Source organism: Protopterus annectens, chromosome 1.part2 (assembly GCF_019279795.1).
Source record: "Protopterus annectens isolate FY-2018-M chromosome 1.part2, PAN1.0, whole genome shotgun sequence".
NCBI lineage: Eukaryota > Metazoa > Chordata > Ceratodontiformes > Protopteridae > Protopterus > Protopterus annectens.
The window spans coordinates 974,868,770-974,896,445 of record NC_056727.1 but is presented as its reverse complement, the minus strand read 5'-3'; the positions used below and the strand labels follow the sequence as shown (position 1 = coordinate 974,896,445).

Below are 27,676 nucleotides of genomic sequence, written 5' to 3'. Positions count from 1 at the left end.
CCATCTCCATACCTCCCAAAACTGGCTTGTCCTCCCTCTGTCTCAAACTGCTTCTTTTACTGGTATTTCTTGCTCCAAGTACCTAGCTATCTTAACAGTCTTTTCACCATGTTTTGCCTTCACTGTGCACTCCAATTATCAAAAATCTACCGTCTTCAATGGCAAAAGTCCTCCTGTCACTTCCTCGTCAATGGAACTCACCACCTGTGAATTAAAACTTACAGTCTTATCACTTCCTCAGTAAAAAACTTACACAACTCGATTACCAATACTTTAAGGATGGACATAAATATGTGCAGATGTAGTTGGAATAGTTACATATCAGTGATTGACATCTTAGAAAGTAATTTCCATCTTGTAACAAAATTTGTGATTGTGAAATAATACAATACTGAAATTTTGGTGCATTTAATACTCAAGGAAATTATCTAGCATGGTGGATAAAATGGCCCTTACACAATGAAAATGTCTATTTTACTGTCTGATGGACCATCACTGCAGATATAGGTCATCTCTGCATGGAAATATGTACATTTCAGTGTTGACTATGTACATTCAACTGCAACAGTAAATATATGCAAAGCAATAGTGAAGGAAACAGCCCTCTGAGCAAATATCTTCTGTGCCCTATCAACACACACATGTGGGTACACATGGACATGCACCCAGAGAGATGGCCTAATACATTCAGTTAATGGCAGGGAAAATAAGGCTTTGCTCTCTATTCTCCATCTGGCAATTACTCACAGGTTGACAATGAACATAGCTCTCAACCTCTTAGCACAAAAAATCTGAACCAAGCCAAAAATAAATAAATGGGGGGGGGGCCCCAAAACAGGGTACAAATTTTAAATATCGCACTTATAAACTGAGAAAGTTGCTAGAATAAAAGCTTTTACATTGAAGAATATGAAGTCTGAAACTGAAAAACCTATCACTGTTTAGTGAAATTAGTCTTCACTGATTTACCACAAAAATCCAGAAAACCACAAATGTTACGAGGAACAGACCAAAAATATTAGGCAAAAAGCTGAAGACACTGCGAAAATATGGACAGCTGAGAGGTAAGACAATAGGATGCCCAGGAAAATTAACGTTCATCTAAGCAGTGCTTGCACAAGCACCTACAAAATTAGAAGGGTAATAAAATGGTCATTAAAGGGGAACAACAAAAGATTTTCTAATATTTGGAATGCTGACCTAGGAAACAATACAAACGTATAATACAGGCTAGAGAACAACGAAGACTGTTTGTGTAGATATATATAGTAGTTCTGGTTACGATAAGCACCTGCCTTGTCCTGTGGCAGGAAAGTGAATCCTTCTTCACAGATGCTGATCAATAATATGTACTGACATTTGTGGTGCACAAAGAAAGTACAGTTGCATACACTTGCCATAAATGTAGATGTTCGAGAGTATTCACTGTTGCAGTCCTAACAAATGGGTAATCCAGCTCCTGGTAGCCCTCGATCAGCCAGAATACCAAAGGTAAGTAAAAATGACATCGTCTGCCATCGGTTGTAAAGGACGTCAGGGCGTCCAATACAAAAGGAGCTAGCAGACGTCACTTCCTCAGTCTTTCTTGCATTAACAGTCAGAAGCCCCCAGAAAAAAGGCTAAGCCAAATGCCAATTTGGCAAATAATATCCAATTCAGCCTGTACCTCAGGAAAAAAGAATAGGAGAGGACCAAAAAGGGGGAAGGAGGGAGGAAAACCAGGACTGCAACAATGAATACACTCGAACATCTACATTTATGGTAAGTTTACACAACTGCACTATGTTCATCGTGTTTCACTGTTGCAGTCCTAACAAATGGGTTGCTTTCCAAAGCTCAGTGAAAAGCGAGGAGGAACCAATAGAATCCAGGGTTGGAGATAATGCCCTGCAACACAGCAGTGGCAAACCCTGCCCTGGCTCTGGAAAACAGAGGCAAATTATAATGTTTTGTGAAAGTGTGAACAGAAGACCATGTGGCAACCTCCAAAATATCTTTAGTAGGTACACCCCTTAAAAAGGCTGCAGAAGTGGAAGCTGCTCTACTTGACTGGATCCTAACCCCTTGAGGAGGAACCTTGCCATGAAAAGAATAACAAAAGTTGATGCAATGTGCAGTCCACTTGGAAATGGTTTGCTTAGGAATAGCCTTGCCCTGAGCTCCAGGGGCAAAACTGACCAATACCTGAGCTGATTTTCGAAGGTCTTTACTCCTGTCCAGGTAAAACCTGAGCTGTCTGTGCACATCAAGAGAATACAGGATCTTTTCACCTTTATTTTGAGGATTAGGAAAGAAGGTAGGAATGTGTATGGACTGATTAAGAGTCAAGTTAGAAGCCACCTTAGGCATAAAGGAGGGATTGGTTCTCAAAGAGACCCTGTCTGGATGGAAAATAATAAAAGGCTCCACAGCCATCAAAGCCTGCAGCTCTGAAACCCTCCTTGCTGAAGTTATAGCCAAGAGGAAGGCAGTCTTCCAAGACAGAAACCTAAAAATTGCAGTGGCAGCTGACGCAAAAGGAGGAAGAGTGAGTTTCTCTAGAACAAAATTAAGATCCTAGGCTGGAGTAGGTGCCCTTCTGGGAGGTTTTAAGTTGCAAGCACTTCTGAGAAACATTTTCATCAGGGAATGAGAGAAAATGGGTTGTTCAAGAGAACAATGAGCCAAAATTGCTGAAGCATGGAGCTTGATAGAAAAAAAAGAAAGACCACCCTGAAGCAATTCAGCCATGTATTCCAAGATCAGAGGAAGAGTAGGCTGAAAAGAAAAATTCCCCTCTAGCCTGCATCCAATGAGAGAGCCTTTCCTATTGGCCAGCGTAGGATTTCCTAGTGCTAGGCCTACTGGCTTCCCTTCAGTACATCAACCACCTGCTAGGAAAGGGAAGAAGATAAGGAAGGAGCCATACTATGAGCCATGCTGCCAAATGAAGGGATTGAAGATGAGGATGCAGAATGATTCCCCTTTCCTGAACCAAAAGATCTCGTTTCAGAGGAAGATGCCAAGGAGGAAATTGGGAGAGACTGCGAAGTAGTGGATACCAATGCTGTCTGGTCCAGTCCGGATCTATGAGAATAGTCCTTGGTCATTTGTCCCTGATCTTCAACAACACTCTGGGAAGAAGGGGAAGGCATAAACTGATGGCAACGTCCAAGGAAAGGATAGAGCATCCACTCTCCAGGCCCTGCTGTGATGCTGTCTGGTGCAAAAGAGAGGTAGAAGATGATTGTCCGGAGAGGAGAAAAGACCCACCTGAGGTGTGCCCCAACATTGAATGATGCTGTAAAAAACTGCTCTGTACAGCTGCAACTCGTGAGGATCCAGGGTTCGCCTGCTCAACTGGTCTGCCAAAACACTGAGCCTTCCTGGAAGGAACTGAGCTAGGAGATGCAGGTCCAGGTATGTTGCCATGGACCAAAGATTCATGTTTCGTCTGCACAGGGGATAAGAGTCAGTCCCTCCCTGCTTGTTGATGTACCACATGACTGTGGTGTTGTCTGTTCTGACAAGCAGAAAGGAGCTTGAAGGCTAGTAAGGCCTGTTGAACTGCAATCAACTCCTTTAGATTTGTGTGCAGGTGCATCTGCTGGGCGTTCCACCGTCCCTGTATGCATCTGCCATCCAGGTGTGCTCCCCAGGTGTAGTCCAATGTGTCTGTAGTCATAACTTGAGTGGCAGGAGGTGTCCAAAAGGGCATACCCTTGTTTCACAGACAGGCTGTTGCCCACCATAGAAACTCAATCTGCAGAGATGGAAGCAGATGGATCATCATATCCAGGTCGTGTGTGTATTGACACCAAATGTTCTTGAGGTACCATTGCAATTTCCTCATATGCAGTCTTGCATATGGAATCATGAGAATACAAGATGCCATGAATCCCAGAGCCTGCAGGTATTTCCTTTTAGGGAGCTGGGACAGGCTTGCCAAGCCCTTGAAGAAAACTGAAAGAGTTGTCTGCTTCTCCTGGGTGAGATATATCATCTGGGCGGCTGTGTTCAGACTCACTCCCAGGAATGTTATCTCCTTGCATGGTACCATTTTTGATTTTTCCTCACTGACAGTGTAACCCAGGGAAGAGAGAAGAGTCTTTACGAATTCCAGATCCTTTAGTAGCTGCTCCTGAGAACCTGCTTGAATCAGACAGTCTCCCAAGTATGGGTAAATCTGAATTTTCTTCTGCCTGCAAAAAGCAGTGACTGGAGCCAGGCACTTCGTGAAGACTCTGGGAGCAGTAGACAAGCCAAAGGGCAGCACAGAGAATTGATAATGTTGCTTGCCCACTCTGAAACGAAGATACTGCCTGCAACTTTCCCTGATAGGGATGTGCAGACAAGCCTCTTTGAGATCCAAGGATACCAGCCAGGAATCCTTTTCTAGCACTGGTAGCAACTGATGCAGAGTGAGCATTTTGAGCTTTGGAATTACTAGAAAAGAGTTCAGAATGGAAAGATCAAGGATAGGACGCCAGGCGCCTTCTTTTTTTGGAACTAGGAAAAGCCTGGAATAAAAGCCCTGGCCTACCTGCTGAGCAGGAACTGAATCTATTGCTCCCAGATGAAACAAAGACAAAATTTGTTTTTCTACTATGCCTTTTGGTTTGGAGGAACGTCTGGGAATCCCTTGGGAGCTGGAAAGGTGCGGAAAGAAAACTTGTGCTCCTGAGACACCGTCCTGAGCACCCATTTGTCGTTTGTGATAGCGGCCCAGCCATCTGAAAAAAGAGCCAACCTTCCCCCTAAAGGACTATCCAGGCAAGCAAGAATGGGCAGAAGTTGTAAAAGGTCTTTGAGAGTGTTTTGACTGAGATGTAGGCTTGGAACTTCCCGCCTTAGAAGTGGCAGCCTGCCACCGCCTAGACCTTTGAGGGGTAGCTGTCTGCTCCCTAGAAGATTTGTAACCCTTAGTCCAGGAAGGGTTCTGTCTGCTGGTATCAGGAAAGGTCCAACTCTTGGAAGGGTAATTCCTGCTAAAGCGAGGGGGTTGAACTTGCAGAAAATCTTTAACAGTTTGCGTGGACGTGGCCTTATCCTCCATCTTCTTAAGCACCTCCTCAGCTTTGCTGCCAAAAAGATTGTCTTTATGCAAAGGTACATCCAAAAGCTTAGTCTTGACAGGTTCTGGAAGAGGCTGTTCTCTGAGCCAAGCGTGCCTTCCAATAACAGATCCAGTAGCCTTAGCCTTACTGGAGGACTAAAGGATGTCAAGACCACAATGCAAAGAATGCTTATTGACCAGAGTGGCTGAATTCAACAACTCCTGCATGTCTTTACTCTCTGCCAAAAGAGGTACATTTGCGATCTTAGACTTAATAGCCTCCAAGGTGTGCTATTGGTACTTCAGCATATGAATAAGACAATTGGTAGCCCTAACAGATAGGGTTGGCAGAGGTATAAACTTTCTTGCCCCACCTATCTAGATTCCTAGATTCCCTGTCCAAAGGAACAGGATTCCTGGTAGTAGTGGCCTTAACCCCTTTAGGGCCCTGAGAAATAACCTCTGGATCTGCCAACGGATTCCTAAAAAGAAATAGATGAGAATTAGGGACTCTGTAGTACCAGTCAGTTTTCCTGGGAGCAAGGGGAACCATATTTGGAGACAAGGAATTTTCCAGAAAAACATCAACAACTTCCAACACAGGGAGGAACAGCAGGAGGCTTATGCTGAGGTAAATCAAGAAATTCCCTAATCCATTTCTTAGATTGGGGATAATCCTGGCTTTCCCATTTAAAATATTCCCTGAGGGTATTTAAAGTGTCACCAACAGAGAAATCCTCAGGAGGAGAAGCCGAGGGGGTGGACTCCTCTGCATCTGAATCCTCAAAGGGAGAAAAAGCCCGAGAAAATTCCTCTTCATCAGCAGAAATGTTGGAAGAAACAAATCCTGAACATAGAAACATCCCTACTCCTTTTAGGAGGGTGAGGCTGAGAACCCCTGATAAGAGTTAATAAATCATTAGCCATTTTAACCATCTGGGATTGAGGAGAACTAGAAGGAACTGGAGCCTGCCTTTTCACAAGCTTACGAATGGAAGGCTTACCTGCAAGCCTGAAGGACTCAGGAGGGCTGGCAACCGCCGAAGCAGGAGGAGAAGGAAGAAGTTTGTGGTCCGATCGCAAAATGGAGGCCTCGGATCCTGGAGTCAGCTTAATGGTACTGGCTCCAGCAGAAGAGGCGACCTGTGACAGGTCAGAAGACAAAATGGAGGCCAAAGGCCTAAGGGACTCTGACTAGAGCAAGGCCTGCGGTTGTACATCTGTGGACTGCAGGGACTGCAAAAGAGTCTCACTGGCTCCCGCCTGACTGACGACTAACTTAACCTCATCTGAGGACTTAGTTTTCTGAGGCCTGTCACGGTCCTTGTCCTTACGCTTTTTTGGAATATCCGAAGCCTGAAGACTGGCGGACGCCATACCAACAAACTTAGGCCAAACTCCAAAATCCCTAGCCAAAATCTTAACCAGACGATGGATAGTATGTGGATTAAAGGAGGCACAGAGATCACAATTGGGAATCTCGTGGTCAAGGCCTAAACAGATAATGCAATAGGAATGAAAATCTCTATGGGGAATCTGCTTTCCACATGCAAGGCAATTATTAACCTTTTCTGACATTCGTTAAGGCAATTGGGAATATCGTGGTCAAGGCCTACACAGATAATGCAATAGGAATGAAAATCTCTATGGGGAATCTGCTTTCCACACGTAAGGCAATTATTAACTTTTTCTGACATTCGTTAAGGCAAGAAACGAGGATCCCCAACTAGGTACTTAGCTGTAGTAGACTTCAACTCTTGCAGTCAGAAACCAAACAAAGGTAATCTGCCGACCGGCACTTGTGCAAGAAAAGCTTCTGCTTCGGGCTCAGAGGCAAAGAAGACTGAGGAAGTGACGTTGGCTGCCTCCTTTTGTATCGGACGCCCTGACATCCTTTACAACCAACACCAGCCGATGTCATTTTTACTTACCTTTGGTATTCTGGCCGATCGAGGGCTACCGGGAGCCGGATAACCCACTTGTTAGGACTGCTACAGTGAAACATGATGAACATCAAGGCAACAATGACTAGACTATATTTACACATTTAGAACTCCTGCTTCCCTCTCTGGCTGGACAAGCTCTTATTTCCAAAACGCAATATTTAAAGCATCTAATGAACTTCACATTTCTAGTAAAAAATAATGCAACTGCCGCCAATAATTTCAGCACAGGTAAGGAAACACAATGCAGCACACAGAAACAACTCATTTCACTTAACCAGGCAGTGTATAAAAAGTACAGGTGTGTACACTTACCATAAATGTAGATGTTAGAGTATTCACTATTGCAGTCCTTATAAAATGGGTTATCTGGCCTCTGGTAGCTTGCAGTTGGCCAGAACACCAAAGTCCTTGGTATATGACGAGGGCTGCCTTCAGATTAAGCCCGATGTCAGGACATCTGGTATAAAGGAAGGCAGCCGACGCCATTCCCACAGTTTTTCTTGCCTATACTGTCAGGAGCCCCCCAAAAGGGTTAGACCAGGAAAAGAAAAAAATCCAGTCTGTGCCCTAGGAAAAAAGGGGCATTGAAGGGGGGAAACTAGGACTGCAACAGTGAATACAGTCGAACATCTACATTTATGGTAAGTGTAACACAATACTATGTCCATCGTGTTTCACTGTTGCAGTCCTTACAAAATGGGGTGATTCCCAAAGCCCAGGAAAGAAAAATAAAAGGGAGGAGGAACAACCACTGTTTAAGGGTTGGTAAGGATGCCCTGCAACACTGCAGTGGCAAAACCAGCCCTAGACTAAGAAAACAAGGGTAAATTGTAATGTTTAGTGAAAGTGTGGACACAAGTCCAAGTAGCTGCTTCCAGTATGTCCTTAGTAGGTACACCTCTTAAAAAGGCTGCTGAGATAGAGGCTGCTCTAGTAGAATGGGACCTAATACACTGTGGAGGAACCTTGCCATGCTGTAAATAACAAAAGTGAATACAATGAGCAAGCCACTTACAAATGGTCTGTTAAGAAATAGCTTTGCCCTGAGCTCCGGGAGCAAAACTGACCAACAACTGATCCGACTTTTGAAAAGATTTAGTCCTGTCCAGGTAAAATCTATGTTGTCTATGCAGATCCAGGGAATACAGTAACCTCTCCCCTTTATTCTGAGGATTAGGAAAGAAGGTAGGCACGTGGATAGACTGGTTAAGAGTCAGGCTGGAAACCACCTTAGGCATAAAGGAGGGATTAGTTCGAAGAGAAACCCGATCCACATGGAAGATCATAAAAGGCTCTAACTGCCACTAAGGCCTGCAGCTCAGAAACTCTTCTAGCTGAAGTAATAGCCAAGAGAAAGGCAGTTTTCCAGGAGAGAAACTTCAAATCTGCTGAGGCAGCTGGTTCAAAGGGAGGCAGAGTAAGTTTCTCAAGCACAAAATTAAGATCCCAAGCAGGAGTAGGTGCCCTTCTGGGAGGTTTTAAATTGCTAGCTCCCCTGAGGAACTGTTTCATCAAGGGATGAGAGAAAATGGGTTGCTCAAAAGAACAATGAGCATAAATAGCTGAAGCATGAATCTTGATAGAAGAAAAAGAAAGAAAGTGCACCATTAAGCAAGCCTGCCAGATAGTCCAGAATAAGAGGAAGAGAAGGTTGAGAAGGGTCTTCCCCTCTAGTCTGCATCCAAATGGAGAATCTTTTCCACTTATCTGCATAAGACTTCCTAGTGCCAGGCCTCCTGGCCTCACGAAGGACCTCAACCACTTGTTGGGAAAGGTATAAATTATAGTCTCATGCTTTGTCTGTACAGGGGGTAAGAGGAGATGCAGGTCCAGGGATGCTGCCATGGACCACATGGACCAAAGATTCATGGTTTGTCTGCACAGGGGATAAGAGCGAGTCCCTCCCTGCTTGTTGATGTACCACATGATTGTGGTGTTACCTGTCCTGACTAGAAGAGTAACAGGAGAGAGAAGATGCTTAAAAGCCATCTATGCCTGCTGGACTGCCATCAATTCCTTCAGATTTATGTGCAAATGAACCTGTTGATAGTTCCAAGTCCCCTGAATGCATCTGCCCTTTAGATGTGCTTCCCAAGCGTAGTCCGAGGCATCTGTGGTGAGAGTCTGGCTGGCAGGAGGTTGACAGAAAGGCAGGCCTTTGTTCTGTGCACAGGCCGTTGCCCACCAAAGGGACTCCGTCTGTAGGCAGGGAATCAGAGGAAGTATCAAGTCTACATTTTGAGTGTGTTGACACCAAAGGTTTTTGAGGTACCATTGTATTTTCCTCATATGCAGTCTGTCATATGGAATCAACAGAACACATAAAGCCATGATTCCCAGGGTTTGAATGAATTGCCTTGCAGACAGCTGGGTCATGCTTGCCAAATTCTTGAAATAATTCAAAAGATCTATTTGTTTCTCCTAAGGGAGGAATACCATCTGGGCGGTTGTGTTCAGACTCGCTCCCAGGAATACAATCACCCTGGTGGGTACCAATTTTGACTTCTTTTCATTGATAGTGCCCAAAGAGGTGATAAGGTTCTTTACAAAGTCCAAGTCCTTTAGAAGTTGCTCTGGAGAGTTTGCCTGAATAAGGCAGATGTCCAAGTAAGCGTAAATTTGAAAGCAATAACTGGAGCTAGGCATTTTGTAAATACTCTGGGAGCAGTAGATAAGCCAAAGGGCAGTGCAGAGAATTGGAAGTGCCTGTTCCCCGTCCTGAAGCGAAAGAACTGCCTGCAGCTTTCCCTTATTGGGATGTGCAGATAAGCTTCTTTGAGATCCACAGTCACCAGCTAGGAATCCTTAGCCAGCATTGGCAGTAACTGCTGAAGAGTGAGCATTTTGAACTTCGGAATCACCAGAAAATTGTTTAGAATGGACAAATCCAAAATAGGGCAACAGGTCCCCCCTTTTTTGGGAACCAGGAAAAGTCTTGAGTAGAAACCTTGGCCTATCTGTAGTGCAGGAACTGGCTCTATTGTTCCCAGGGTTAGCAAAGAAGACACTTGATTTTCTGCTTCTGCCCTTTGAAGAGGGGGAATATCTGGGTATCCTTGGAAAATAGGGAAGGTGTGAAAGGAGAACTTGTAGCCTTGGGATACTATTTTGAGCACCCATTTGTCATCTCTGAAGGTGTACCAGACATCTGCAAAAAGGGCCAACCTTCCCCCCAAAAGAAACCCTGGGCCCGCAGAGGAAGGTCAGAGTCATTGAGAATGTTCTGCTTTAGGAAGTTTGCTTAGAACTCCCCGATTATGAACAGGAAGCCCGCCAGTGCTTAGCCTTTTGCTGGGTGAAAGTCTGTCCCCTTGAAGACCTGTAACCCCTAGGCCTAGTGTGACCCTGTTTACTAGGGTCAGGAAAAGTCCAATTCTTAAAAGGGTAATGTCTACTAAAACAAGGAGGCCGAACTTGGAGAAAGTCCTTAACAGTTTGCATAGAGTTGGCCTTATCCTCCAACTTTTTCAACACCTCTTCTGCTTTGCTGCCAAAAAGATTGTCCTTGTGCAAAGATATATCCAGTAATTTTGATTTGACAGGTTCAGAAAGGGGCTGTTCCCTGAGCTAAGCATGTCTTCTAATAACAGAACGAGTGGCAGCTGCCCTGCAAGAAGCCTCCATAGTGTCGAAACCACAATGTAGAGAATGTTTAGTGATAAGAGTGGCAGAATTCAATAAATCTTGCAAGTCCATACTCTCCATCAGGGAAGGAACACCAGCAATTTTAGCCTTAATGGCCTCCAAAATATGCTGCTGATACTAAAGCATGTGAAAAAGACAATTAACAGACCTAATAGCCAGGGTGGAAGAAGTATAAACCTTTTTACCCCATCTATCCAAGGCCTTAGATTCCATGTCAGAAGGAATAGGATTTTTAGCAACCACAGCTTTAACACCTTTAAGGCCCTGAGAAATAATCTCTGGATCAGCAGTAGGATTCTTGAAAAGGAACTGATGAGAATCAGGAACTCTATAATATCAGTCAGGCTTTCTGGGAGCAGGAGGAACAGAATTAGGAGTCAAAGAATTCTCCATGAAAACATCATCAACAACTTCCAAAACCAGAGAGATAGCCAAAGGCTTATGCTGTGGCAAATCCAAGAATTCCCTAATCTGTTCTTATACTGTGGGTAATCCTGACTTTCCCATTTGAAATGCTCCCAAGAGTATTCAGAGTATCTCCAAAAGAAAAATCTTCGGGAGGGGAGGCAGAAGGGATGGAGTCTTCTGCATCAGAATCCTCAAAACTAGAAAAAAGTTGAGAGTTTTCCACTTCATCAGCAGAGTTACTGGAAACCTCAGAGTCTGAGGCAGACAAAACTTCTGGGGACAATTCCCTAGACCTCTTAGATGGAGGTGGCTGAGAGCCCCTGATAAGGGTTAAGAGATCACTAGGGATTTTAAATCATCTGAGACAGAGGCATTTGAGGGGAGGCTGGCGCCTGATTTGGAGTAGATTTTCGGCTGGAAGGCCTGCTACAAAGCCGGAGGGATTCAGGAGGCCTAGCCACTGCAGTAGTCTGAACCAAGGTCGGCGGTCTGGATCTGGTCTCCGGGCAGAGAAAAGAGGCCTTAGAAGCCAGTGCCTGCTTAGCGGCTCCAGATCCATCAGAGGCGACGACTAGCGGAGGGTCAGAAGACGAAGTGGAAGCCTGCGGTATGGAGGACTCAGAAAAGGTCTCCGCAGACAATGTTACTGAACAGTCGTGGACTGCAGAGGCAATGAAAGTGCCTCAATGACTACCACTGGGCTGACAACCAACTTAACAGGGATGTCGTCGGCTAATTTGACCCTAGGCCTGTCACGGTCCTTATCCTTGTGCTTCTTAGGAACATCTGAAGCATCTGAAGTTGGGAGACCAGAAGATGCCATACTGACGAACTTAAGCCAAACTCTGAAATACTTGAACAAAATCCTAGTTCTACGGCATATGGTATGCTGGTTGAAAGAAACGGAGAACACAATTAGGGAAATCGTTCTCAAAGCCCAAACAAGTGATACCAGAGGAATGTAAATCACGGTGTGAAATCTGTTTTCCACAGTCATTAACTTTCTCTGACATTCGTTAAAGCAAGAAAAGAGGGTCCCCAACGGGGTACTTATCTGAGGATGTCTTCAACTAACCAGTCGGAATACAAAATAAGGTACTCGGCCGACCGGCACTCGTGCAAAATGCTTCTGCTTTGGGCTCCACGGCAAGAAAGACTGAGGAAATGGCGTTGGCTGCCTTCCTTTATACCCGACGTCCTGACGTCGGGCTTAATCTGAAGGCAGCAGATGTCATATACCAAGGACTTTGGTATTCTGGCCGACTGTGGGCTACCAGAGGCTGGATGACGCACTTTGTAAGGACTGCAACAGTGAAACACAATGAACATCAAGGTCCCAGAGACTAAAAATTAAGTACTCCAAAGTCATTCTATTACCCAAAGGACCTGTTCCTACACAAACAAATTGAAGGTATACCAACAATTAGATTAATGTAATGAAAATAATCAAACAGTAAAATACTGTACCTTTTCTGCAAATGTAAAAATCTTTCTCTGATCAACTCCTCCAAACTGAGCATCTACCTTCAGGTATTCTTCATCCAGGGCCTACAGAAAAGGAAACCGTTACAGCAGCCACATCAGAGGCCAAAAGAAAGGAATGCACTAATGACAAAGTACCATTTCCATTCTGTACTAAGAATGTGGAATAAATCCATTTAAAAAAGAAAAGCAGTGCAATCCCCCTGACAGAACACATGTTAGGTGAGCGCAGAGCACACCGTTTCAGGTTTAAAAAAAAGCAGCAGTCATTACTTCTACACAACATGGATGGCAACCCATCTGCTGTACAAACAGATTCAATAAATATGCCTGAGAGTGAAACAGAGATCAAAAATGTAGGCTCATGGTGATATTACATGAAAAGAGGTCCAGAATCTCGCACTACACCAGCAATTTCAATTCTTCAGAGAAAACATATGATAGTTTGGCAGCAAAATGATCTCAGGACTACATAGGTCAACTAGTGCAATTTAAATGTCTGGACTGACTGGCTGATGCACAAAGTAGCAAAACGGCAGATGGCAGATAGAATTTTTTTACTTATTATATATTTAACCTAGGTTAGCAGCAATGCCAAGGTCCTTTTACACAAGCGATCCGGCTTAAAAAGCTGAGGTTGTAGAAAAGCATCAAAATTAAGTATATACAGCTCACAGTACAAAAGGAAACAAGGAGTTGAAGAACTGGCAAATGAAATATTACAAATAAATCTGATGTGTGCCAGCCTAACTTTAACAGTTAGGTCTGGAGTGAGTGAGAGGAACAGCTACAGGAGAGGCAGATGCTTAGAGAGACTAAAGAAAAATACACATTTTGTACAATGTTTGTAAAACAAACATTTATGCTGTCAGGTGGTAGTGGTGGTGGGGAGAATGGAAAATGAAAAGCTGGCCTACAAGATCAGGAATGGAATTGTGTGAAAAAAGGGTATAGGCAAAGGTGTACAGGGTATGGAGAACCAATATAACAGACCAAGAGCAAACAGTATATACATACATAAAATACATACAAACATGGACATTGTATATGAAATGCATATACATGTCATACATCTTTGTGCGTTTAAAATCCATAATGTATACACATTGTGTCAGTGGCACAAAAGGTAGCACTCTCTTCTCTTGTGCAGAAAGCTGTGGGTTTTATTGCTGACTGAATGCTGACACTGCAGTGCAGAATTTTGGGGGGGGGGGTTGCATTCTTGAGTGAGCAGTCTTTTGGATGAGATGTTGAACTGAGGCCCCATCTTCCTAAGTTTGTGGTAACACGGGTGGATGTAAAACATCCAACTGCACCTATTGAAAAGAGTTGGCAAAAATCTCCGATGCCCTGGCCAAACTGTCCCTAGTGTAACTACCACCTCACATCTTAGGTTCATAGATTAGTACTAACCTAACTGCCCTTGTAGACCATTGTAAGCCTAGTCAATTACCCCATGTGAGAATCAAACCCTGCACATTGTGTTTGTAAGGTAGACATCTTAACCATTATGCCAACCTCTCACCCTCCCCTCAAAATAGACTACTAGCCTGTTGGGGATAACCTACTTAACAAAGGATAAACAAAATAAAAAAAAAAAAAACATTATGAAGTGTACACAACCGAAGGGAAATACTCTGAAGATACTCACACACTTCTAAAGTATTAACCTTGAAAACTTTAGACTGCCCTTTTTAGTTTATAAAGAGAATGTTTATAAACTAAATTAGTGTAACTATTGTTATTATTCCCAATGTTAAACACTGTAAACATTACAGATATTTCTATTTGTTAACTGCTACAAGAATTTCTGTTAATAAATTATTGCCTTTTTCCAGAATTACAGTTGAGAATGGTCTCTTTGTTCAACCCAGTTAGATGTTATCGAATGAACGAATGCAAAGTAATTAGCCCACTGTGGATGATTCAATGTTGTGTGACCATCCTACAGGACTGAAAATAAAGGGTGTTATAAAACCACATACAGAGAATCACAAAACCGCATTTTCTCATTTAGCACTCCTGCTCACCTCTCTGGCTGAACAAGCTCATATTTCCAAAACAAATGCAACACAGTGAAGTACAGTTACTCAGTATGAAACACTGGTCAAAAGGAGCACTCTAACAAAAGCAGACATGTTCCTATGTAGAACACTAGTGAGATGCAATACAATGCAGCAACAGGTACTGTTATGGTATTCAACTAAGGAACACTTGTCTGTAAACAAAGGAAAAAAAGAGGCACATCTGCAGATTCTGTTAGGCAGAAATAAATCCATATTTAATCTGCTGGCCCAGCAAAGACCTAAAGCTGTAACTCACCTCTCTTAATTCTGTGTGAAATACGAAATGGTTAATACTGGGTTAGGGGAAGCCCAGTTAGAAAACTCTCCAAATTACCTTCTTCTACTTTAATTAAAGTGAGCTTAATTATTATGATAACATATAATATGATACCACAAAGTGCCCCCCCCCCACACCTTTTACAAACAAGTAAGTAAATCAGTACCTGCAGTCCTGGATATAGCAGACCACTCAGAAGTGGGTGCTCCACCTGCTTCACAACTTCAGCTCCTGCCTTCTTCGCATCATGCTGTGTGACAACAGAAGTCAGTCTATAAACATCCAATGTGTATTCCCTGATTTGAAAGAGAAAAATAATAAACATAGTAACTTGAGCAAAAATTACAGCAAATAGTACAGTAAGGATGCAATATGTACAGACAGCTTTACAGATGGAGGGCACAATATATAAAGGTGAAGTTCCCACTACATGCAGAGCCTTCTCAAGCAAAGAGCAAGCATGCATTATGCACAATATTTGAAAATCAGAAACAGACTAGTGAAACAGCACATAGCAAAAATGCACTGAATGCTACAGTACAACTCAATGAAAAATGTCTCAAGTGGATTCAAGTTAATAAATTGAGAACAATTCCAGCAAAGACAAAAACACTGACAAAACAACTTTTAGGAAACCGCGAAGAAAGTAATTTTTTGTGCTGGAAACAAGCCAACCTACACCCTTCGCACCCTCCCAAACTCACATATACCAACTCAGAGGTTGCACAGCAGCAGAAAAAGAACATTTCACTATCACAAGACACTTGTAAACATTTGTACCCTAACTTTAAAGTTTGCACCTTCTGTGGATCGACCAGCTGAGCAGCCACTACACTGGATTTACATCTTCTATTCACTTATTGCTTGGGTAATGTGGAAGATGTACAAATACTCCCAGCTGTACTTTTCGATCATTTACTCCTCTGATTAACCATTGTATTCACACTCTCATCTATGCCCTTCAAGCAAAAAAAAATGTGACCCACTGATTTTAAAGAATAAAGGAAAGGCTGGGGAAACCAAAGAATAACTATGTTTTTAAAATAACTCAAAACTTTTTAAGAGTGAAAATATCTTATTTTCGACTTAAATATCAAGAAATTAGTAATATCAGAAATCAGGAGGAAAAAGGTTAGAATGTAAAAGCTGCAAGATTTACATAAACAACTAATCTAAAACTGAAGGAAAGCCTATTTGAATTAAATAGTTGCTGGAATAAACTGAAACATCAAAACAATGAAAACAGAATTTCCAAAAATGCACAATAGATGGAAGCATTACAAACCGTTTTACTGGGGAAGGTGATTTATTTCATAGCCATTATTAGCAAAAGCATGTTTTGTCACTAAGAAAACACTAATGGGAAACAGATTACATACCCAATAAAGATCCTTAAACATGAAAGTCAAAATACAGATATAACTTCTGAACCACCCTGCCCCATGTTTAGATACTACTAACATTCTAAAGGATATACAACTTCCCTTAATAACAGTAACATCTGTAAGTTTCTAGACAGTCATAATTTTGTCTGAGGCATATAATGCAACAGACAACACTCCCTTCAGGTAAGTCACCTGAATTGGATGGATTTACTCTTGATTTCTTTAAATCCTATAACAGGCAATAACTTACCCCACTCCTTAATTTTTATGTAAAAGATATCCAAATGGATGCCTTTCCACCCAGGCCTAAGTGAAGATGTTTCATTCTGTTGATACCACTTCTGACAAATCCAGTTTCAGCAAAAATATTTCTTCAAAATCACTTTCAGTGATAGTGGAGAATACCCTTTTCTTCACTTGTGTGTGAATTTGGAATAGGTATATTTAAAGTTTGGGGTGTGAGAAGCATGTGTTCCTGACATGAGGGTGCGGGGGGGGGGGGGGCTTACATCTCTGCAAATAAACTATTTGTTTTGATGTTCACTGTAAGTGATTTCAGCTAAATATTTGCTGAAATAGGATGCAGCAAAAGTGTTGTCACTGTTGACAGAAATCAAACTAATCAAACTACAGGCCCATTCCCTACTTCAGAGTTAAACAAGAACTTCCAGTTACAGTGGTCATGGCACATACATATTTGGGTATTAAAATGACATATAAACTTGGGAAACAGTTTTACCCCTAAGATTACACCAATTCTGCCAAAAGTCCTCCTTGTTCTCCAAAATCTCCCACACACTGTTTTTTCTAAGTATGTAAACTAGACAGAAAAGGTCATACTGAATTCTTTACTGAACAGTAAGATCCCAAAATATATTCTGTACTGTGTATTCCTAAGGCAAACGGAAATTTAGCACTACCCAGAATCAAACATTATACCCAGAATCAACATTGGCACTGCACTCATTGGCTGGTTCCATCTCAGGGCACATTCATCTCACAAAGCCAGGCTGATTAATGGTAAAGACAGTGATCATCACATAAATCAAGTTCAAACCCACCTGTACACCATTTCACAAAACATGGGATGTTGGAAGCATAAATCGGTGGTTTGAAAATCAGATCTGGGAAACAAACAAGCAAAAGCTGACCTGTTCTCTGCATAATGGGACAACGCACTGATTAAATAAATAGGCAACAAAATCTCAAATCATTCTATGGAAGAAATGAGTCAGAGACGACAAAGTACCCCTTCTGGATGCACAAGGGTACAAAGTCAAACCACAGTAGTGCACTTGCTAAGTTGAAATATAATTGTATACCAACAGCAATCTTTACTGGTGACAATATTTTCAGCCGAGATCAACTGCTACTGAATACCTTAACACTATGTTGGTTTCTGCCATTATTTCCTAAAAGACAAGCATGGTATTAATGGTGTGCTTAAACTCAATCCTATCTACACAAACTACAGCACAAGACATATCAGTAATAAATTATTGGAAATTAAAGTGATGTAACATGCTCAATGCCAAGTTTTCGGTTAGAAGAGGTTAGCTTACCTGAATTTGGCACAAGAAAATGGTTTACCTGGGTTATGTTTAGTCTCTTGTTAATAAATTTACTGTATATATGGCTATTATTCTTATGCTGTCAGTAAAAAGAGCATAGAATGGACAAGTATCTGTTAGTATCGTAACCAAGCCAATGTTGATTACTTTCATATGTTATGAATGTATCCTAATATCACTAGCAATTGGGAGGAAACACTAGACACTATTAGACAGTGACTTAGAGAGAAAAGCTCCCTTTACCTAGGACTCTCCTATTCAAAGGACCAGGTTTCCAAATCTCATATTTCCATACAAGGTGGGAGACATATTTAACAACAAGCAACAAATGCTGCTTTTAAATGACCACAAAAACTGGAAAGGCAAACCCGGCCCAGTTTGGTGGACGGTAGAGGAGTGGGTGAACAGTGATTATGAGAGAACCACCAATCCAGATTATCATTATTAAAATTAACTTTCATAACTAGGATTGCAGTTTTATCATCATCACCATCAAGACCAAGTCCCAAGCTATCCTCCAGCATGTATCCTTATGAAAGGATGCCCCAAATACAGGCACTACAGAAAAACCTGGGTTTTACAGATGTGCCCACCTTACATTGTTTTACAAAATTATTCAGTGATGCTTGCATAACTGCTGCACAACATACTGCCCAAGAATGCATTCTTAAAGAAAGCCATAGGGGCAGCCATAGCCCAGACTCAATGAGCTCTAGTCTCAACCATTAATGCTTTACTTTGAGTTACAAAATAAAATGTAAAGCAATTTCAGATTTCCTGTAATGGCTCCGTAGTGAGCAACAGCTTCCCCTGAGCTCCCGAGACACACAAGTCAAATTAAAAAAAAATTGAGTAATTATAGATTAACAAAAAAGTCTGTAAACTACTGCCGGAACAAGTCTATCATACAACAAAGTAAAATACAGTAGACTCCCTCTTATCTGGCCTCTCTTTAACCGGACATCAAATTTCTGCTGTAATCCTAGCAAAAGGCCACAGTGAAGAACAACACTTTCACCTCCTCTGGGCTAAATAATGACAGACATTTGAGTTTTAGATTTCATATTCATTAGAAAAATGCACACCAACACAATCCTGTTATTCTAGCTGATTTATAACCTATAAATATTTTTAATTTTGTATGCTTTTTCTGATTAGCCATCCATTTGTTTATCCATCCTAAAGTCCGGTCCCGGCAAGACCAGATAAGAAGGAGTCTACTGTAAGATGATTTTGTGTATGTGAGCTAAAAAAGGAAGAGTACAAAGAATCCAGTCGACAAGTTGCAGTCTGAGGTTAAAGACACAGCAAATATTGCAAAGAGGCCTGAAAACAGGACTGACAGACCAAGCAAAAATAAAGTTACACTGACAAAAGTGCTCAGTGAAATTGAAAATATGAACTCATTTAATGAAGGAGGCCAAACAACTCAGGAGATGAGAGAGTCAGTACTGAGCAACCATGCAGATGCACTCCAGGACACAGAACAACTAAGGCTGCATAAGGAAGCATTAGAGGCATGGCTGGAACTAACTGCAGAGCTGCTCAAGGATCAACAGGACAGGGCAAGATGGAAAAGTATCCTATCGGTGGGGTGCCAGCAGGGATAGAGGGATAAAACTGTGAACAATGGATCAACACCCTCCTATGCAAATGAACAATGATACCAGAGAATGAGGTGAACACAGACGGCACACAGAAAGCCTTGGCTCCCTGGAAGTAACAGTACACCCTGAGACAAAACAGTTTGTTTTGAGACATACAAGCTAGAAGAGCATATCCTGTCATGGTTATGGAAGCCAGGGGCAAATTGGAAATATAAGACAAACAAAATATTTATAGATCAGGATGATTCCACTCCTACTAGGAAGATAAGTGCAGCCTTTTACCTAGTAATGCAGATGGCCGGGCATAAAGAAATCTGTACCAAGTTGTTATACCTAGCGGTATGTAAACTTTTCTTCCCAAGAGATCCCAAAACAACAGATAACCCCAAAGAACTGCAAAACTGGACAGCGGAGCTTTGACACTCCATTATATCGGAAGTGGCATCAGACGCAAACAATGAATCTCCCAGAGAGACTGCAACAGAATTCACAGAAAAGCCTCTAAGCATATTTTTCCACAGTTTAAAAAAGCCTGAGTACTGAAGGAGAGAGCAGAGATTTCACATCAGCTGGAAAAACAGAAAAGTAACAAAGGCGTGACAAACAGAAATAATTAATTACACACAAGCCAGTAAGGTAACTTCTTGTAATTGCATGTCCCTAAACAATTACCATGAGGTTAGGAAATATAGATGCTTTATGAAAAGGAAATGGTGTTACTTTACTAACAATGGTACAGAAATTATTGGCCAGTATAAGGAAACGGACTCTTACACTGAATGGACAAGTAAACATTGTTCTATGGACACTGGCACAAGACAGACAGTTAATAGTGAACAAACTGAACAGGGTCCTGTGAGTAATCCAAGACTGTGATCTCGTGCAGGAGTGGGTATTGCTGGTGAAAGATCATTTAAACACAACTGTGATATATTAACTAGTTGGAATTAATGACTTACAATAAACACATTTAGGGTCTAAATTGATTCCCAAGAGCCTACAATGGGAAAAGCATACCCACACCTTGGAAGCTTTTATTTTATCAGTGTAAACAGTTCTGATTAGACATGTTGAATTTCGTTTTGCTTTTGTTTACTGTTGGTTAAATGTTCTGCTTATAAGCAAGCAGTCCAGTCCTACAGATTCCATAAAGGAGTATACAACTGTTTTGAGATGGACAAAGCAGTTACCAAAGACCACATTGGGCACCATGGGAAAAGAAAGAATAAAAAGGTTATACAAGATTCTTTAAGAAACAATGCCAATTATTAAAATTCTATCATGAATAGGTGGCAAGTAATAAGCTGCAACATCAATGGCCTAACAAGCCTGGTTAAAAGGAAAGTATATCGAATTGACTAAAAAGGGAAGGAAAATCAAAAGTGGCCTGAATAGAAACTCACTCAACAAGCAACCAAGCCACACCAGAAACTTGAAAGGGTTCTTCCTTTTAAGGTTTTAGACAAATTAGTAGATGACTATGTTGTTATCAAGAGGTTGTATGATAAATTAATAACTGTGGCAGCACTCTATATTCCAGTCCAAGTTAAACATACTGAGGTTCAGGAGATACTACTGTAGGAGAATTTTTTACATTTTATGAAGCTGCATTATTAAACAGCAAGAGACTGGTATCAGAGGATCTATCCATTCTGAACACCTTCCTGGTGGTCCCCAAATTCGAAATGCTAACTTTGCAGGAGCTGCTGCCTATGCTGACAAAAATGCCTGGTTAGTTACCCTAGATCTAAAAGATGCTTTCCTCCACATCCCCATAAAGGAATCCTGCAGGAAATTCCTTCGCTTCAGAGCAGGCTCACAACACTTTCAGCTCTCCCCGCTACCCTTTGGCTTATCTACTGCTCCTAGGGTGTTCACCAAATGCTTAGCCCTGACCATAGCCTTTTGCAGACAGAAAAATATACAAATTTACCCTTATCTGGATGACTGCCTCATCCAGGCAGATTGCAAAGAAAAGCTCCTCAAGGACCTTCTCTTTGTCAAGACCCTTCTAACCTCCTCAGGGTACACCATCAACGAGAAGAAATCAAAGTAAACATCCTCCAGGAAGATCAATTTCTTGGGAGCACTGCTGGGCACAGCATCCCAAATGGCCTTCCTATCCCCAGAAAAGCAGAGCTTCCTGCCTCTCTGTTTTACCCAGCTGGCTTCCAAACATCACCTCACTGCAAGGAAGTTTCTGCAAGCCTTGTGGTACATGGCATCTCGCATCCTTCTAATTCCTCTGGCCAGGCTTCACATGAGAAAATTTCAGTGGTACCTAAAGAACCTTTGGTGTCGGGATTCTCAACCTCTAGAGACCTCTCTCCCTCTGATCCACTGTATATAAGGGCCGAGTTTCTCTGGTGGGCAGGGGCCTGTGCCCAGAACAAGGGGCTTCCCTTCACCCTCCGCCCAACTGGGCAGACCATTACCACTGACGCCTCAGACATAGCTTGGGGTGCTCACCTAGAAGGCAGGTGCACCGAAGTTCTTTGGGATGCCCAGCACCTTCCCTTACACATCAATCAGAAAGAAATGATGGCAGTACAAAAGGCTCTGACTTCCTGCAAACCCCACCTCAAGCCAGGGGTTCTCCTTATCAAAACAGGCAGCACAGTAATGTGGTACATCAAACAGGGAGGGACCCACTCCTACCCTCTGAAGGCTAGCCATGAACCTCTGGCTGACACCCTCTTTCATGGGACTACACCTGATACCCCAATACCTACCAGGGATCAACAACAGCCTGGCAGACCACTTAAGCAGAAACTTACTGGACTCCCACGAATGGCAGCTCGACAGAAAAATCTTTTTACAAATCACTCAGACATGGGGGACTACGAAGGTAGATCTCTTTGCTTCATATCTCAACCATCAGCTGAAAAAACTGTGTACCAGGGAGTATCACCACCTAGCATGGAAAGTGGTTGCCTTGACCTTCCCCTGGAACACCCTCTTTGTATATGCATTCCCTGCTCTGCCTCTTATTCCAAAGGTACTGATCAAAATAAGGGAGGAGAGACCAAAGGCCACCCTTATTTCTCCAAATTGGCACAGACAACATTGGTACCCTTTACTGGGCAGCCTGTCCCTACAGCCTCCTAGGCAGCTTCCCCTGATCTTAGACCTCTTAACTCAGGTGGGGGGGGGGTAATGCTGCACCCAGACTTGCAGACTCTCAAACTATCAGCATGGCTAATACTCTAAAGGCAAACAAGGGACCCCTGTTATGCAAACAGGATCTAGACATTATCACAGAGGCCAGAAGGCCCAGCACCAGAAAGTCTTACGCAGGAAAATGGAAGATTCTGCTCTGGGGGGCAATACTTCACAACCCCCCATCCCTCTTATCCTGGACTACATAGTGGAGCTACTTAATAGTGGCCTCTCCTTTATTAAAATCCACGCCTCTGCCATTTCAGCTTATTTTGATACAGAACAGGCCCCGTTATCCCATCCCTTGATTAAACAATTCCTCAGAGGGGCTTCTAATATCAGATCTCCCAGAAGGCCACCCACTCCAGCCTGGGACCTGAATTATGTTTTGGAAAAACTAACTTTACCTCCCTTTGAACCTGCTGCTTCAGTAGAACTAAGATACCTCTCCTGGAAGACTGCTTTTCTCCTAGCAAAGGAGAAGAGGGGAAGCCTGTTTCCAAACAAACCATTTCCAAGTGGATTTCACACTATATCCATTTCTGCTACAGATTGCATGGGACCCCCCCCCCACCCCAAGTCTATTTGAACCCATTCCACTAGGGCAGCCTCCACTTCTACAGCATTCCTCAGAGGAGTTCCCACCAGGGACATCCTGGAAGCTGCCACCTGGACTTCTGTCCATACCTTTTACCAAGCATTACCATCTACCTCTGTTTTCTAAGGCTAGGGCAGTGTTTGCCTCTGCAGTTTTGCAGGCCATGCTGACCCATTCCTAGGTCTCTTACTAACCCTACCACCCCTCTCCCCAGCTTTGGGAATCCTCCCACAGGTGTTGACTGCAACAGTGAAACACAAAGAACATAGTACAGTTGTGTACACTTACCGTAAATGTAGATGTTCGAATGTATTCACTGTTGCAGTCTGGTTTCCCACCCTCCTTCCCCATTATATCTTCTTTCTTTAGGGAGACATAAGTTTCTAACGGTGGCTTTTAGCCACCAGGACCACTTTACCATATTTACTTGGGCCTCTGACTGGTTAGGGCAAGAAAAACTGATGTAATGGTGTCGGCTGCCTTCCTTTATAGCACTGATGACCTTAAGTCAGACAGCAAGCGACAGCAGCCGATGCAGAAAAACATTGACTCTGGTATTCGGGCCGGCCGAGGGCTACCACAGCAGGGATAACCCACAGGTGATGACTGAAACAGTGAAACACGAAGAACATCTACAACTGTACAAGGTGAGGAGCAGTTCCACAATCTTAAAAAAACAGGCAATAGAAGATAGGAGGGTGTTAATAAAAAGGAATAAACTCAAAAGGTGTATTATTTCCAGTTCAAAGGGTTCCAGAGCCCTGGAGCTCAGACTAAGACAGCAGGAACATGCAACGGTGACCTACAGACTAAGGGGTACTAATACAAGAGAGATAAAAGTACATAGGAGGAATATACAAAGAATATTAACAACATTGTATGAACAACTGTATACTTCAAAGTGGGCAAGCGATAACATGGGATTGGAAGTAACCAGATATTTGAGAGGTTTACAGCTCAAGATGCTCACAGCAGAACATGGAGAGAGCATATAACAGGGATCCTGGAAGCAAAAATTAAGATGACAATAGATAGTCTCCAGAGAAATCAACAGGGGTGGATAGGATCCCAACAGAGGTTGGAAAATACTAGAACACAATAGTATATGTGTGTGGAACAAACACAAATCTGCCAAATCCTGGAGTCATGGAAAAAAGTGATAATATTTCCCATCCACAAAGACAGAAATGACCCCTTGCATACTCCATATTGCTCAGTATCAGTATTAAAGCATGACTAGAAACTGTTCTTGACTATAACAGCATCAACAGTGAGAAAAGTACTGGTCATAATAATATCAAAAAATCAGATAGTACTTATGGAAGGTTAGAGAGAAGCAGATAAAATAATTCTTATAATGATACTAGAGGATGCCCAGATGACAAAATCACAGGTTGCTATAATATGATTAGATGCTGAAAAAGTGTTTCACAGGCTGGAGTGTCACTTCTTATACACGACACTAAGGGAAATGTTTTTTATTATGTTACTGAAAAATACGTATGTAAACAAGTCTGCACAGATCAAGACAACAGCAGGTCTCTCAGATAATTTATTTGACATTTGTTGACTGGGTTAGTCCAAGTATTACATATAGCAATCTAATGACAGATTAAACTAAAACTTTTAGAATAGAACAGAAAAACAAAATAAAGCTAGAACATGACCAATGACTTAGTACACATTAGCTTTCAATAGAACTAAACAAAAAGCTCACAAACATGCATAACAGAGTGGAAGAGCAACAGAATAAAGAAACATTGTACATTGTATACAGGAGGAAGTCAAGGCACAGGGCACTTTACAAAGTATGCAGAGCAGTAGGCTGAGAAAGGGAGACTACTAGCAGATTTGAAAGAGAGGGGAGAGACAGATGATATAAAGATTACAAGGAAAACTCTTCAAGGGTGCCCCCATCCCCACTTTTATTTGTGCTGTATTTGGAGCACCTATCTTCCAGTTTGAAAAAGGGGGGCATAACATAGCTATATTTTCAGACAAAAGCATCTTAGCACTATCTAGACCGAAAAGACATTTCTGATGCTATGGGAAATATTACAGGAATTTGGCCAACTTTCAGGATACAAGATAAATAAGGACAAATCCCAATATTTATGTATATTGCCTGTAAATATCAAGGACTTACAGAGGCATACCTGGGGATATGGTGACATCAAGAAATAAAATCTCAAGGAATTTGGTTGGCAAAGTCATTCAAAGAAGATAAAAGAATATAGTACAAATGTTAGATAAAACAAAAAAAGCACTGGAAAGCTTGAGACCATTAAGTCTTGATTGTGACCAAAATATATAGATCTTTAATTGGCATGTAAAACACTCATTTAATATTCCTTGGACGGCCATTTTGGTCCCCAGTAGATAGGAAAATAGGAATAAGTTTGTAAAATTAATGAAGGATGAAGAGGGTGGTTGGAGCCTAGACCAAGGTCAGTGCTAGGTAAGTAAAAATCAATATCCTTACCTTGGCAGCAAAACATAAAAAATAAGGGAGATGGAGGGGAACATCTGCTGTTATGGTACGTTTGTTTACAAAACCATACTATGTTCATTATTTGATCACTGCTGCAGTAGCCATAGCTATGTGGTAGATTTCCTCTGATACGATCTGGCAATGATACAGGAATGAGAGACCAATAGTCCCTGGAGAATATAGTCCTAGCAAAGCCTGCTCTAGACCTGAAAAAAGTAGTACTTTGTAAAAGCATGCACAAAAGGACCAAGATGCTGCCTCTACAGAACTTTTGGAGACCACCCCTTTCCAAAGGGTCACCAAGGAAGCCAAGGCCCTGGTAGATTGTGCCTTGACCCTCCTTGGAACTGACTTATTATGGTGGGGAAAAAGGAAATAGCAAGGGACAAACATTAGGAAATTGTCTGTTTTGACACTAGTTGTTTCTATTTCTTACCTTTGAAAGAAATGAATAACTGGTTTTGTCAAGATACTATCAGAGTTGTCTGAGGTCATCCAAAGTAAAAAAAAGAAACCATTTTCACTTATTTTAGATGGTATTTTCAAAACAAAATTAATATCCCAAGAAGGAACCACCCATTTTATAGGTGGACAGATATGTAACCCCCCCCCCCTTTAAAACAAACAGTTTAACATGAGAGTGCACTGAAAGAAGAGTATCCATGGGCAGACAAGCTGAAAAGGCCTAAAGATGGAACTATGGAACAGGCTGACCATCAATGTGAAGCAGAGTTCCCCCCTAACCCAATTCAAATGCAACTTGGACAGTTGGATGGGAAACCCGAAATTCATCCCTGGTTTGGCACTTATGTCTCTAATGGACACAGGTAACCTGCAAATGGTTCATCTCCAAGGCCCATGCTTACACTTATCAAGGGTATCACAACTCAGAGATTTGGGATGCATGGCTAGGCTTAAAAAGGCCCTTGTGGTGGTTAGCCTAGTAAACACCTATGAACCTATCAGAAGAACCCTGACAGAGGAATAAGAAAGGCCAAAGAATTAAAAAGTCACAAATATTTCAGAACCAGAGAAGTGCTTGCTGTAAAAGGGTCTTGTTTCGTAATGTGGCACCAACTAGAATTGCTTAAGCTAATATATTATTTTCCAGCAGTAGTATTTCTTTGTTTTTGTAATACCTGCTGTATGTCCTGAGGGAAAAAAAGTGCCCAAAAAGATATCAAGATTCAATCATCTGGGCAATCTGTAGAAAACATTTCAAGTGAGGGAGTATCAAAACACCCTATCTTGTGAGAGTAGGTCCAGTCTGTGAAGAAACTTGTGGCAACTGGCTATTTGCAAAAGAAGGGAGATCTACTGTTGCCTGGGTCAGATGGGAGTCGCCACAAAGATCAAATTTTGTGCTTATGGATCTTTAAACAACCCTGGATACCAGTTGAAAGGCATACATGAACATTCCTCTCCAAAAAAATGAGAATGCATCTGTTTTCTAGGCTGCTTACAAGAAGTCCCAGAGTAGGTATTTGCCAATTATTTGCTGGGAATGGAGGCAAATGGGTATATCTGATGTGTTCCCCACAGCTGGATCAAATCATGGAAGATCTCCTGATTAAGTTTCCATTTGTGGGGTTCTGTCCTGGTCCTGTGTCTGAAAACAAAATTTTTGCTGTGACTGAAAAGTAAAAGCCTGCAGAATGAATGGTGCAGAACTGCTATATCCTAGGCTACTACTGCTAATCTGCACAGAGAGTAAGATCTGGACGCCCCTGCCAACTGTTTATGTACCACATCACTGTGCTGATATCTGCAATTACTTGTGGAGGTCCAAGAGTTCACAGACAGTTGACTGCATTACTGTCAACATCTCTCTGATGTTTCAGTGCTTTGGGCGGTCTTTTATGTTCCAAAGTTTCTGCACTTACATCTCAAAGACACAGCTTCCCAAGAAGTCTGAGGTATATAGAAGTTATGTTCTTACCATAACGTTCCATGTTAGTTGTCTTCTTCTCGCCTTCTTTCTTGCTGGATGGGTTCGGAGCCGACCT

At 42.1% G+C, this 27,676-nt stretch overlaps 1 protein-coding gene across 1 annotated transcript in view; it reads right to left on the bottom strand.

The window, feature by feature from the left end:
• LOC122792203 (tyrosine--tRNA ligase, cytoplasmic-like) overlaps positions 1 to 27,676 on the bottom strand; it is a 480,316-nt gene that overhangs the window by 264,605 nt on the left and 188,035 nt on the right. Inside the window, exons 5-6 of the mRNA XM_044059934.1 lie at positions 15,026 to 15,155; positions 12,502 to 12,582 (exon numbers count right to left, since the gene is read on the bottom strand). Coding sequence (XP_043915869.1) covers positions 12,502 to 12,582; positions 15,026 to 15,155 — 211 coding nt within the window. The remainder of the gene's footprint in view (positions 1 to 12,501; positions 12,583 to 15,025; positions 15,156 to 27,676) is intronic.